Source organism: Bacillus rossius, chromosome 1 (assembly GCF_032445375.1).
Source record: "Bacillus rossius redtenbacheri isolate Brsri chromosome 1, Brsri_v3, whole genome shotgun sequence".
NCBI classification, from domain to species: Eukaryota; Metazoa; Arthropoda; class Insecta; order Phasmatodea; family Bacillidae; genus Bacillus; species Bacillus rossius.
This window is the reverse complement of record NC_086330.1, coordinates 375,516,286-375,531,463: the sequence shown is the minus strand read 5'-3', so window position 1 is coordinate 375,531,463 and position 15,178 is coordinate 375,516,286. Positions and strand designations below refer to the sequence as shown.

General features: G+C 39.4%; 1 protein-coding gene across 4 annotated transcripts in view; it reads left to right on the top strand.

The window, feature by feature from the left end:
• The window catches only part of LOC134528534 (lon protease homolog 2, peroxisomal-like), a 38,171-nt gene that overhangs the window by 5,263 nt on the left and 17,730 nt on the right, over window positions 1-15,178 (top strand). For 2 of the 4 annotated variants that reach the window (XM_063362240.1, XM_063362241.1), the window contains exons 2-6: window positions 2,677-2,749; window positions 5,091-5,280; window positions 7,412-7,521; window positions 8,806-8,959; window positions 13,815-13,947. In XM_063362240.1, coding sequence (XP_063218310.1) covers window positions 2,677-2,749; window positions 5,091-5,280; window positions 7,412-7,521; window positions 8,806-8,959; window positions 13,815-13,947 — 660 coding nt within the window. Of the gene's footprint in view, window positions 1-2,676; window positions 2,750-2,987; window positions 3,132-5,090; window positions 5,281-7,411; window positions 7,522-8,805; window positions 8,960-13,814; window positions 13,948-15,178 lie in introns of those variants that run through there. The other 2 variants (XM_063362243.1, XM_063362242.1) reach the window with 2 other exon arrangements.

Here is a 15,178-nt window from a genome sequence, read left to right as displayed (position 1 = left end):
GATCTTGCTACTGCTACTCTGTTCTCATTTTGTTGCTGGTGCTCTGTTCTCATCTCGCTGCTGGTGGTCTGATCTCATCTTTTTGCTGGTGCTCTGTTCTCATCTTGCTAGTGGTGCTCTGTTCCTATCTTGCTGCTGGTGCTCTGTTCTCATCTTGCTGCTTGTGCTCTGATCTCATATCGCTGCTGGTGCTCTGTTCTCATCTCGCTACTGGTGCTCTGTTCTCATCTCGCTACTGGTGCTCTGTTCTCATCTTGTCGCTAGTGCTCTGTTCTCATCTCGCTGCTGGTGCTCTGATCTCATCTTGCTGCTGGTGCTCTGTTCTCATCTCGCTACTGGTGCTCTGTTCTCATCTCGCTACTGGTGCTCTGTTCTCATCTTGTCGCTAGTGCTCTGATCTTATCTCGCTGCTGGTGCTCTGTTCTCATCTTGCTGCTGGTACTCTGTTCTCATCTTGCAGCTGGTGCTCTGTTCTCATCTTGCAGCTGGTGCTCTGTTCTAATCTTGCTACTGGTGCTCTGTTCTCATCTCGCTACTGGTGCTCTGTTCTCATCTCGCTACTGGTGCTCTGTTCTCATCTCGCTGCTGGTGCTCTGTTCTCATCTTGCTACTGGTGCTATGTTCTCATCTCGCTACTGGTGCTCTGTTCTCATCTCGCTACTGGTGCTCTGTTCTCATCTCGCTACTGGTGCTCTGTTCTCATCTTGTCGCTAGTGCTCTGATCTCATCTTGCTGCTGGTGCTCTGATCTCATCTTGCTGCTGGTGCTCTGATCTCATCATGCAGCTGGTGCTCTGTTCTCATCATGCAGCTGGTGCTCTGATCTCATCTCGCTGCTAGTGCTCTGATCTCATCTTGCTGCTGGTGCTCTGATCTCATCTTGCTACTGGTGCTCTGATCTCATCTTGCAGCTGGTGCTCTGTTCTCATCTTGCAGCTGGTGCTCTGTTCTCATCTCGCTACTGGTGCTCTGTTCTCATCTCGCTGCTGGTGCTCTGTTCTCATCTTGCTACTGGTGCTATGTTCTCATCTCGCTACTGGTGCTCTGTTTTCATCTCGCTACTGGTGCTCTGTTCTCATCTTGCAGCTGGTGCTCAGTTCTCATCTTGCAGCTGGTGCTCTGTTCTAATCTTGCTACTGGTGCTCTGTTCTCATCTCGCTACTGGTGCTCTGTTCTCATCTCGCTGCTGGTGCTCTGTTCTCATCTTGCTACTGGTGCTATGTTCTCATCTCGCTACTGGTGCTCTGTTCTCATCTTGTCGCTAGTGCTCTGATCTCATCTTGCTGCTGGTGCTCTGATCTCATCTTGCAGCTGGTGCTCTGTTCTCATCTTGCAGCTGGTGCTCTGTTCTCATCTTGCAGCTGGTGCTCTGTTCTAATCTTGCTACTGGTGCTCTGTTCTCATCTCGCTACTGGTGCTCTGTTCTCATCTCGCTACTGGTGCTCTGTTCTCATCTCGCTGCTGGTGCTTTGATCTCATCTTGCAGCTGGTGCTCTGTTCTCATCTTGCAGCTGGTGCTCTGTTCTCATCTCGCTGCTGGTGCTCTGATCTCATCTTGCTGCTGGTGCTCTGATCTCATCTTGCTACTTGTGCTCTGATCTCATCTTGCAGCTGGTGCTCTGTTCTCATCTTGCAGCTGGTGCTCTGTTCTCATCTTGCAGCTGGTGCTCTGTTCTAATCTTGCTACTGGTGCTCTGTTCTCATCTCGCTACTGGTGCTCTGTTCTCATCTCGCTACTGGTGCTCTGTTCTCATCTTGCTACTGGTGCTATGTTCTTATCTCGCTACTGGTGCTCTGTTCTCATCTCGCTACTGGTGCTCTGTTCTCATCTCGCTACTGGTGCTCTGTTCTCATCTTGTCGCTAGTGCTCTGATCTCATCTTGCTGCTGGTGCTCTGATCTCATCTTGCAGCTGCTGCTCTGTTCTCATCTCGCTGCTGGTGCTCTGATCTCATCTCGCTGCTGGTGCTCTGATCTCATCTCGCTGCTGGTGCTCTGATCTCATCTTGCAGCTGGTGCTCTGTTCTCATCTCGCTACTGGTGCTCTGTTCTCATCTCGCTGCTGGTGCTCTGTTCTCATCTTGCTACTGGTGCTATGTTCTAATCTCGCTACTGGTGCTCTGTTCTCATCTCGCTACTGGTGCTCTGTTCTCATCTTGTCGCTAGTGCTCTGATCTCATCTTGCTGCTGGTGCTCTGATCTCATCTTGCTGCTGGTGCTCTGATCTCATCTCGCTGCTGGTGCTCTGATCTCATCTTGCTGCTGGTGCTCTGATATCATCTTGCTGCTGGTGCTCTGATCTCATCTTGCAGCTGGTGCTCTGTTCTCATCTCGCTGCTGGTGATCTGTTCTCATCTTGCTACTGGTGCTGTTCCCATCTTGCTACTGGTGCTCTGTTCTCGTCTCGTTGCTGATGCTCTGTGAAGACAACCTCCGAGAAGGTGCGCGGCAAACAGACTTGAAGAGGAGAACCACAGAAAGTCGACTATATTGCCAGCCAAACTGGATCTCAGATCTAACCCTGTCATTCCTGCTATGTGATTGAAAAAATGCTGAAGCTATTTCTCTATTAGGAACTGCCACTGTAGCTGCCCATATGACAAAAGATATATGTTATGAAATACTTGGTTTATTTCTGTAAAAAATTATTTATTTATGTATTAAATTTTGTTTTGCAGTTTTTCACTTTTGAAGAATTTGCTGAACTCCCACAATCTTGCCAGTGTTATAGTTGGGATCGTACCTAGTGATGTGAGTATACTCGTAGTAGCCACACCTGTAATAGTTAAGGATTTTGGCAACAAGAAGATAATCTGCTAAATAATCATTTTTTTTTTTATGAAATAAAATGATTTATGCTTGCTACAGTGCATTTGAATTGCAATATTTTTGTGCAATAATGGTGAATCCCTGTTTCTGTTTAGCATTGCATTTTCTTGTCTCAGCATGAAGATAGTGAAAATGTCATAGGTCAAAACTTTCAAGGGCAAAGGAACATCATATTAACTATTGAAAACTTGTAACTGGTTGTTTGTGGCTATTACTGCCTAGCATGCAAGGCATAATTTATTTAATTGTATACATCCAAACTGCAGTTAATGAGTTTTGTAAACTGTAAAGAAAATACTGGTAGGTAAGCTGAAAAAAAAACCTATTTCTTTTCAGATTTTCTGTACATAGTTCATTGCTTTCATGTGCGACAATGTGTAAAAATGTCTAGGGTATTATACGAGTGAAACACCGGTCCAGGTTCTATTGCATGCATGTTTTGAGATTAATTGTGTATTGTAATTTTTATTTTTATTTAGCAGTAAGGTATCATAATTTTTAAGTTAGGTAGTCTTTTGATGGTTACAACACAGAGAGCAGAGTTGGTTATGATGTTACAAGATGTTCGAAGCCTAATGTAATGTTTAAAAATAAATATAGTTTAAAAAACTAAAGAAACATGCTTTTACAGATTATCAAACTAAAAAGTAAAAAATAATTTTAAAATTTAATTTATGACAATAGTATCTAAGCAATACTAGTATAAATGAGAAAAAAAACTTGAGGCGCTTTGTGCCATATTTTTTGTATATTAAGCGCCCCATGCTTTTTTCTCATTTATACTAGTATTGCTTATATACTATTGTCATAAATTAAATTTTAAAATTATTTTTTACTTTTTAGTTTGATAATCTTTAAAAGCATGTTTCTTTAGTTTTTTAAACTATATTTATTTTTAACTTTTTAGTTTGATATTCTTTAAAAGCATGTTTTTTTTTAGTTTTTTAAACTATATTTATGTATAATTATCATAGGGAAATGAGTTACCGACACTACCTATTACCATCTGAGATAACTATTTGGAGTTGCAACGTCACAAAGAAATGGTAAAGTCTCTCCGAATCATTTACAGTTAGATGTATGGATATAATCTTAGAATTTACCAGGGAAAAAAATTTTCTTTTTTTTCGGCGTGGCCGGGAGTTGAACCCACGATCGCTGAATCCGAAAGCTGACGTCATAAAGTCGCGCGCCTTAGACCGCTCGGCTAACGAACGTAATTAAATTAGTAGGACATTTTACACTGATGAGGCACTCACTCTTAGTCGAAAGAGTTACAGACGGACAGACAAACATACAGGTGAAGCTAATATAAAGCATGTAAAAAGGGAGATCAGTCTCTGTTAACGTGATTCCTCTTATTGACTCTAGCTACAGATTAGTTGGAAATCCATGTTTGGCTTTGTTCTAAACCTAAACATCAAAGTGGCATTATCACTTCAAATTTTTGTTTCATTAAAGTTAGTAGGTAGCTATATACATTGATAATAAATGTGATGGGAAAAAAAACTTTTCTTTAGTGTTAAACAATGAAGAAATACATTCAAGAGTGGGTCCAGGATTTTTTTTCTTGGAAAGGGAGGGGGGGGGGGGGGGCACAAGGCTTGTAACGAATGTAAATTCAGTGGGACTGTTAAACTCCTTGTCAATTTTTAAGTGGGGAGCATGTGTCTATGTACCCACCCCCTCCCCTCAATCCACCTGTGAGTGCATTTGTAGACATGTGAAAGTACTCAAGGACAGTACTGCAAAAAGTAGAAATTTGTACAAAAAAAAAATTTTAATTTGCTGAAACACTTAATTGATGGTTAGTTTTTTCTTTCATTCTGCTAGTATGTTGTACAATATTCCACACAAAGCTAGTGGAATTGTTTATATACCCTATGCTCTTTGCCAGAGTGGTGATGAAAATGCTTGCTGCTAAATACGTACCATGTATTGTGAATAAACAAATGTTTGTTGGTTTATTCAATTAATTTTTGTGATTGAAGTTGTTTTGATATGTGTAAAAGTAAAACTACTATGACAGCAAATAACCAACACCTCTTTTGTACCAGCCGTGTTGCTGTTCTGCTTTTCCTTTCCACTTGCCCCTGGTGCCCCACCTTGGATCCGCCACTGAAGGGTTATGTTAATGTTGGTGGTGGCCAGGCTGAAGTGCTGGTTTTGGGTCATGAAAGTGATGGGTATAACTACCAGTGTGTCGAGGCTGCGTTGATTGTAGCCTGTGGGAACATGCAGTTAGCGAGCGTGTGCCTTGCAGGATGCGGAGACGCTGAACAAGATAGCGACGGCTGCAGCGGTGACCCACGTGTCGGTCACCAACCACCCGCAGCCGTCCTGCGTGCTGGTGCTGACGGGCCTGTGTCGCATCGCCATCAGGAGGGTCGTCAGCGACAGCCCGCACATCACCGCCCAGGTCCAGCAGCTGGACAACCAGGTCGACGGTGACGGTGAGATCTCTCTCTGGCTCTGTGTCTGAACCTGTCCTCATTGGACGTCACATTGTCGCACGGAACACTGCCCTGTCCGTGATCGCAATAGTAGTCACTAGAGCACAGTAAATACAGAGGGGAAAACTGGGTGTTTTTTCTATAGTTTTTGGTTATTATTTTCATGAATTGTAAATGAGTATGTAGCTTAGTTTTAATTATTATTTAAACTTGTGAAAGTTCTTAAGAGTTCAGTAATATTTAGTTATTCGGTAAGGCAAAAGTAAATGGTGATAGATTAATTTTAATGTCACTGCAAAAATTTAATTTGTGTGTTCGGCCTTTGAAAAGCACCGTTCGCAAACGGACAGCACTGATCAAAATTTTATCTTCGTCTTCTTGGCTTCCTGTTCCTAACCACGTCATCCGTTATTTTCTGTTTACCTTTTTGGAACGGGAACCGGAAACTGCAAATATCACGGGTGTCCTCTGCTACCAAAGTACACAGATTGGGACAATAAGTTCAAGTTGACCAATGTATTTTGGTCCAGGAAGATTCGGACCATCGCTCACACCATGCATGTCAGAGGGTCACCTGGACCAATCAGCGATCAGCGTCCGTCGGACACAATTTAGGACATTGGAGTTGTAGGGGGCCCCGTCTGGCTGGACGCACAAGGTTGAAAACACAGAGGCTCTAAGAATGACACTGACTTGCGTATTGCACGCCTCTTCGTCTCTACGCGCTAGACACTACTGGGGTACAGTCTTCATGGCGGTAAGCCGCCGTTGTGTCTAAGCAGTGACCCTATCATTTTAAGGGGGCACGACCCTATACTACTTACAGTACTCGCTACCAAATTTTTCATACGTATAAATGCCCATAAAATACCAAATTCAACCTTGTTACCGCCTCTAAAAAAAATTGTAACAAAACTGCAATGGCTCTCTAATGACAGTCATGATCGGATACCTTTAATAAATCTTGTATGGTTTGTAACGGCTCATCAACACCCAGATTTTGGTTTCACAACCAGGCGGCCACCTTAAAGCTCTTGCTCTTGTCCGTTAGCCTGGACAGTTACCTGCAGAGCATCTTTTTACTCTATGGCAGGGACAGAATATCTCCTTTCACGACGTACAAACATCAGTGTTCAGCTTCCTGTGTAAGTTTTTGTTGCTTTGACATGCCTAGCTGGTGCCATGCCGAATATTTAAATCTGTCATGTCTCGTGTACAAAGATACTGTAAGAGTCTAACTGTAGGAAATGGAATAGGTGTATATGCATGTGCAATAAAGTAGACTGACAACTAACAGTTATATAGGCATGTAGAGGATCAGAATGTGATATATGATAATGGAGGCTTTCTTATAACCAGGACTCTGCAAATTCCAGGTACCAGGTCACAATGATGCCTAAAGTTTCCTCGCTGGCAACTAACTTCTGCCAAGCTACAGAGATATTACTTTAGAATGGTTTTGAAAACATTAGCAAATTTCGTTGTATGGAAATGACTGAGTCCAAAAAACCAGAGTCTCTTTAAACTAATGTGCGTTTACATTATCTGTAGTGCGCAGCTCAACGTGAGCTTGTGGATAAGTAAAGCACTTGGCACGGTCGTCAGTATTCTCCATGGCGGACCTACCAGCCTGTGAACGCAACATACATGTGCCCCAGACTCTTGGCAACATGGCATGTTCACAACCAGACAACAGTGCACGGGCATCGTATTGGCACTGAATTGTTTTCTTGTGCGCTGCACGAGGTATAATAAATAAAATCTAAGACTGGCTCCTAGATTTTGTCCAGCTCCTAACTTTCAGAAATTTCGTATAGGCGTTCTTATAACTTAGGTATTGGAAGCAATATGTATGCATAGTTTCATTGTATCACTGTTTACTTGCTATATCATGTAATTATTTCTCTTTTGCATAAATAATGTGGAATAATATTTATTTTATAGGAGTGAGTTTATCTTTTGTTCCTCAACGTTTCTCACAAAATTATTGCATCCACATAATTGTATCTTTAAATTTGAGAATCTAGAATACTTAGGTTTTATCATTAATTCAGAGGCAGTTAAAGTTTATTGTCATAAGTGTTGGAACAGTAGAGTGTCGCACAGTTGGCAGTGGTGACGATGCTCGCAGATGAGGACGACGACCCGGGACTGCAGGAGCTGGTAGAGAAGCTGCGAGCCGCCGTCTCGAGGCTGCTGCAGATGATGGACCCCAACAGCAGCACCGTCAGCAAGCTCAAGGTGGCAACACTCGTTTACTTACTTTTCTATCATTGTGAAAAATTATAAATATAGCAGAAACAAATTATCACATGTTTTATGTAATAAATGAATACATTAATATTCTTAATAATTATATAAGCTGGAATTAAATGGTTTTTACCCACTAATGGTATCTCACTCGAAACTTTCTCTTATACATGTATAAATAAATGAAAATTTATGAATACGGTAATTAATTTTTAATGTATTTTATGTATGTACCTGATTTTTTTAGTAATTAGATTTTAATAAACTGTGGAAATCTAACAACCTTAACTTTTAGAATATAATTCCACAGACCTACATACGAGGTGAAAAACATGAACATGGGGCTCACTTTTGGAAGACACTGGGTTTTATCCTTCTCTTGTCACCCGATATCTGTTTTCCTGGATTTCTGTAGAGCCTTCACTAGTCAAACAAATGCTAGGATTATTCTTTAACTGAAGGCAATTGTCTATTCCTCAACATATTCTCTCCATTGTGTTGTTGTTAACGTCACTCTTGGTTGTTTGTTGATGTAGTCATTTGGTTTTAATTCTTGTGATTGTGGTTATGACCTCATGCAGTAAACTTTAACACTAAAATAAGCTGCACAAGTTCCTTCTGCTGTTCTGTCATGATAAAACTCTTAGTTGGTAATCTGTTTTTTGTCCCTTTAATGTCTTATTTAGCTGCAAATCTGCAAAAAAAAAATAATTCAGTTAAATGAGTTACCTGTTGGATACATTTAAGTGTGATATTTATTTATTTCATATCGCTGTACCCCATTTCAGGGTACGATACATGTCAATGTTATACATAATATATAAAAACAATAAATAAATATAATAAATAAGATACATATTGATACATACAAAAACATAAAAACACATTACAATTACTGTCTGTGATTCAATTACAAATAACACTTATTTTGTGACACTATAAAGCAATTGCCAATTAATAATATCAAAACAACTACATATGCAACCATGATTTCATGAATTCTTATTTCAATACAGTTTTTTATTTTAATATAATTTACTATGTCCTTAAAAGGACAAGCTGTCCGTCAAACACACATGCAGCACATTGTTGAAAACACTATATCCTTAAATAGATTCGTTGAGATTTCTTCTTTAAATTTGCAGTTATTATTTTAACAAAGTTAGTGTATGTTTGGGGGTAGCCTTGGATCGTTGTGTTTTCCAAGGAAAAAGTAATGTTGAGCTGTAGGTGGCCGAGTGACGTGTGCGAGCCGAGGGTCGCCCGCTGTTCCAGAAAATGCTGAACGTGCTGCCGGGGTCGCTGCTGGCGGACCTGGTGGCGTCTGCCGTCCCCACGTCGCGGGCGGACAAGCTGGCAGTCCTGGAGACCGTGGACGTCGAGACCCGAGTCAAGCTGCTCCTCCGACTGCTCGGCAAGTATACCACAGGTCGGTCGGCGTCTTTCCCGGGTCACATGTGCGACCTGCGACATGGACAGTGGCGGATCCAGGGGGGGGCACCAGGGGCAGTGCCTTCCCCCCTTCCCTGATACACCAGTTGTCTGCTACGTTTATATTGCCGACAAAAATTATTGTTTCTGAAACAATTAATATTTTTATATAATTAACAAATTTCTTGCAGAATCATAAAATCTGGTGGTTGGATGTTATGTGTAGTGTGAGTAGATTAAATACAAATTTAGTAATTTTAAGACATTTTTTTTTTTCTCTGGCTATTCTGAAATCTTAGAGTGCCCCCTCCGAGGCGAACCTCTGGATCCGCCACTGGACATGGAGCAAGCTGATTGGTGAATTGTTTCTGTTCAGTGACTTCAAAAAAAGGACCATGTGTATTTATTTCTCATTTGTTTGTGCTTGGAGCGTGGACATGTCACAGTGTTTTTCTTTTTTATTTATTTATTTATTTTGGTTGGATGCAGACGAAACTTTCTCCTAGCTTGTGTGCCCAACAAAGGACAGTAAACATTAAGATGGCCGCCTAGACACAAGTTGGTGCTGGGCGCTGCTAGAATTCACCAATTTTCGGGTGAATTTTTTAACTTCCGTAGTCACGGAACATTTTCATTCACTCTACAGCAATATTCAGTTCATTAGCTTAATCAGTACTTAAGCGATTTGGGATAAAACCCATCCATAACCCTTGCATTTTTCATTGCCTTAGTGCTATCTGTGGTTTTAGCAATTGAACCATTTTAATTCTTGCAAATAAACCAGAGGAGTTTTGTCTGCGGTTATTGATTTAATGGAGGATTTGTGCTGAGATGGACAGCCATTCGCCTGTAGTTTGAGGTCTGAGGATATCATGAATTAATTTAGTGTAGGATTAGTGTTACTTTATGAGTAGACAGTGATTCCAGCTATATTGTCAGTGTTTGAAGGTAAATTAATTGTGTAGTGTTCATTCTTTCTGGTTAATACACTATGACACTAAGACTTGTTATTCACTGAGAATGGTATATATATGTGTATACTTTCATATATGTAAGTAAAACCCCTTATTTGCACTTTTCAAGGAACCCCAAGGAAAAAGTGTAAATTGCGGGAAAGTGTAAATTGTGGGAAAGCACTTTTATTGGCAGTTAATGCTAAATTTTAGCTTAAAAAAATGTATCAGCATTTACTGGTGCTACAAGACAAACAATAGTTGTTTACAACACATTTAGGGCACTGCAAAAATATAATTTTCTTAAATATAAAAAACAATGCAACATAAAGCCTACATTAAATTTTCTCTAGTACAGTTTTATAGGTACATACTAGTATAAATTCAACACTTTTTAAAGAAATCTGAAATTTTTGTTTGACTTTTCTTTTGTTCAGTTTGTATGGTCTGAATTTCTTTTTCCAAGGAATGAAGTGCATCAACTGCATTTTCACTGTTTGGTGCACTGAGAATATAATTCCTTAGAGTCTGTAGGGCTTGAAGTGCATCGATCGTCGTCGGTATGGGAGTTTCCACTTCCGAATCATCATCTTCACTACTTTCTTGTTTTTCTGCCAGATGACTATCAACAATGTCCTCCACAGTCTGGACTTCACAAGTTACAACATTATCATCCAGTTGTACATAGTCAGTGAAGTCTCCATTTTGTGAAAGTTGCAGATATTCTTCTTTCACTTTATCTGCTCCAGGCAAGTTTTCACTGGATCCAGCACTCTGTCCACTGTCAACAAAGAAACCAGCTTTCTGGAAACAGTTGGTTATAGTTTCTGGTGTAACTTCCTTCCATGCTCTTGCTGCGAAATGTAGTGCAGTTAGTAGATTTATTTTCATTTGTGTTGGGTCCTTGCCATTGTCCAGCATGGCAACTGCTCTGGATACAATGCATTTGCGGTAATAGCACTTGAAAGAGTTGATGATGCCCAGATCTAGGGGCTGGAGTGTGCTTGTGCAATTCGCAGGGAAATACACAATCTTCACATTCCTCAGCTCTATGTTTATTTTGTGGGCAGGGCACTGATCAATGAATAGCAAGACATTTCGGTTACGCAGCGCCATTTTTCTGTCAAAAGCTTGGATCTGTTGCTGAAAAAGAGACCCTGTCATCCAGGATTTATTGTTTGCTTCATACAAAGTTGGCAAAGTTTTAATGTTTTTAAAACAACGTGGTTTTTTTGATTTGCCGATTACAAACAACGGAAATTTTTCAGAACCATCAGCATTTGTAAGTAAGAGAATGGTAATGCGATTTTTGCTCAGCTTGCCACCATGGCATTTTTCCCCTTTAAAGCATAATGTTTTATTAGGCAATACACAGTAAAACAAACCTGTCTCATCAGCATTGAAAACATCTTTAGCTGAGTACCCCTCCAACTGTTCCTTGAGCGACGTGTTTTTCCAAACATCAGCAGTTTCCTCGTCCACACTCTTGCTTTCACCACACACAACCTTATAAACAACATTATGGCGCTGGCGAAATCTGTCTATCCATCCATTAGAAGCTGAAAAATCATCAATTCCAAGCCTCAAAGCAATGACTTTTGCTTTCTCGCGTAGTACGTTGCCATTGATTGGAAGATTTGAAGAGCGAGCACAAATGAACCACTCATACAACAAACTTTCAAGTTCTTTAAATGTAGAGTCTTTCACGTACTTGCGCTTCTTCGCACTAGGCCCGCATTGGGCAGCATTTGCTTCAATAGAACACCTATTTTTAATTATTGTGTTTAAAGTACTAACAGGAATATTCAGTTCCTTGGCCAAAACCACTCGGGTACCCACATGCTTGTCAAACTTCTCAATAATTTTAATTTTATCTTCAATAGATAAAGTATTTCGTGGAACTTTATACCTATCCATCTTCAATCAAAATCTTGCCATAAATAATATTGTGAACGATAAAAAAACACGTGCTAACCAAAACGGACGTTGACTAATGTAAACAATGAAAGCCATCATAGATATGTATTGTACATAATGCAGCACTACTAAATATACGTACTGTGTATGAGCGCTTTCCGGTAGTATCGATAGCTCAGCGCTTCGGACTATGCTCTGCTACGAGAGTGCTCTATGACACCATAAATAAAACCGTTTGTGGTTCTGCTACGAAAGTTCTCTATGGCAGCAAAGATTAAAACGTTAGTAGAGGAGAGGCACCATAGAACTTGTCGATACATCAAAACGAAAGGTTACAGACAATAGGCGAACTACTTCAAACTTTTCACATCTATGACTAACGTGACGAGTATTTACATTTTTACCGTGTTTTGAAACGTACATTCCGGGTTTTTTGGTTAACTTCAAACTTTTCACATCTATGACTAACGTGACGAGTATTTACATTTTTACCGTGTTTTGAAACGTACATTCCGGGTTTTTTGGTTACGTAGCGGTGTAATTTCAGGGAAAATGCAACACGAAAGTTAATGTACAATAAAACGGACCTACATAAAATGACGTTATTTGCGGGAAAACGTAAATAACGAGAACGTAAATACGAGGTTTTACGTATATATTATTAAATATATTGCTATTACAATACACTCTCAGTAATAGTAACTAAATAGAAGTGATAATTACAGACTTGTGAAAGATTCTCTGTGGTTATGCATTGGTGAATAAACATAACACAAAATAAAATATAATTATTCCGAGTGAATAACACATAAACAAAAAAAAATCTGGCTCTATTGAACTAATTATATTTTCATGACACAAATAGAATTTTCTATATTTTAACAAAACACCAAATTATTACTCCACAGATAAACTAAAGACCATTCCAACACTTTGTCCAATAAAATGTAAAAAAATGTCCTAATCTAGCGTTGCCAGAGATGATGCACACAACTGTGCAACAGTTCATTCAATGTTTACAATTAATGATACAGATTTATTTTTATTTGCCGGCTTTTTAGGTCGGGAGCACAAAAAAGTCCTCTATAGACTACTGGACTTGGTTGTTATTGTATTTTAAATAAAACTTGTAAAAATGTGCTTTAGTTTACTTTAAAGTCACTCTGGGATTATATAAATAAATGTTATCATGAGTGGCCTCAGTTATTATGGGTCAATAAAGCATACCTTAGAATCGTTGACACGGGCACACTATTATTTATGCCAAAATACCGCCTCTGCTGCCATTCAGGTCACAAATCTTGTGAATCAGGTAGTCCACACAGTGCATATGTGTTGTGCACGTATAAGTAATGCCCGCGCACTGATTTTACACCACGCTTGTTTCTCTGGGGCAAGTGCCAGCATTCACAAGCTAGAACCCAAAAACCTTCTTTTTCCCAGAATCCTCAGCGCCGGGCGCCTCAAATCACAAAGGTTCGAAACGGCCACGCCGCTGAGAAGCTCTGGCCAATCACAAAATGGCTGTTTTAAAATGGTCTTTAGAAATTCAAAATGAAAGGTGTGTCTTAAAAAATATAGTTAAAATAATTCAATGAAGATGATAAAATGATTAAAATTATGATAAGTAAAAAAAGCTTGTATCTAAAAAAAAATTAAGTTGTGAAAATATTTCTCCAAAATGTCCGATACCTGTGCCAATACCTTGGTATGAGCCGAGAGCTGAATATCGGCCGATATCCGAGACCAGTTGGGTATCAGAACAGCCATATAATTCAGTCACAATACAGTTATAGCATTGGACGAAGACAGTAGGCTTTGTAAAAAAAAATACAGTTGCGACTATTCAGGAACCGGAATGAGCTCCTGTCGTCACAGTGTTGTGTGATGCAAGACTCGCTGCTGTGCCGTGCCGATGCCGGCGGAGCCTGTGGATAAAGGAGGGTTGGTTCCAGGCCAGTGGCAGTGCGTGGTGGGTTTCAGACGCGGAGAAGGGGGCGGGCCCGGGGCTCCGCAGCGGGGCGGGCCGGGTGCTGCTGCAGCGCTCGCCCGCGTCGCTGCACGACAAGCGACAAGGGGCCAGCGACGAACTGGCCGAGCTGGAAGAAAACCTCCGGTGAGAGGACGGCTTGTATTGTATCTGCACCCCCAGTTCTCTCTTCATGCGGGAGTGGCTGATTTAAACCACAATAGCTTAAACCATGGTTTAAATGGTTTTTTTCTTTTAATATATTTTTAAATAGATTATCTTAATAGATTTTTGTGAAAATTCTAATTCCACTCTTATACCAACAATACTTTGCTCATTAATGTTTTATTTTCAAACAAGAACAAATAATTATATACTAAACAAGATCTTTCATTTCAATTATCTGAATAAGTTGTAAATTATTCCCAGTTAAATACTCCTATAAATTTTTATTAATTAGTAAATTGTAGTCAAAAATGTAAAAAAAAAAAGAGGAAATAAATAAATTTATTTTTAAAAAAAATATTATTTTGTGGGAAATCCCTGATAACTGTAAATCCCCTTTCTGTGGGAAACATCTATTCTATGGATATTCTCTTCCTGTGGGGAAATACCAATAATCCGTGACGTAAGATATTGAAATACCCTTTCTGTGGTTAAGTTCCAGTCAGATGAGCAGATTTGCTGGACTTCAGTTCTTTGATGTTATAGGTAATTTTTCTGGTTCAAAATGAGTTGCAGAAAGCGGGATGTTGTGTGGCTTTCATTTAAACATGCTAAGAACCAAAATAACTAATATAATAAAAAAAAAACCTGGTTTAAACAAAAAAAAAGTTAATTTAGTTTTTTTTTTCCAACCCTGGTTTTATATGTATATCACTTTGCTGAGGTGAAATGAAATACACATTTTTGAATAATAGAGACAAGATTTTATAGTAGAATTCAATAAAACTAAAATATCACTTAAATGTAAGTAGTCCATTCCCCATATAACACAGAAATGTGTGTGAATACACAATCTAACACAATTTAAGTCAAGTCTAGAAATTAAAAATTGAGAAAAAAAATATCTTTCTCAAATTACTGAAATTTGTTATTATTCAAAATTGAATGAATGCTATTGTTTTTGTATGAAGATTGTAACATAATGTAAGGACTATGCAGATTGGGAAAAGTAATTACGTACCCCAATTGATAACACACACCATATTATCATATCTTTACACTTTACAGATTAAATGATATGTACTTATATTAAAAATACACTTACTGGTTATTTTTTTCTTTGCAATTTTGGCTGAGCGACGTTATTACAACCAATATTTTATTTTTAAAATAGAGCTTATATCATGACAGTAAAATGATACTGTAGAATCTG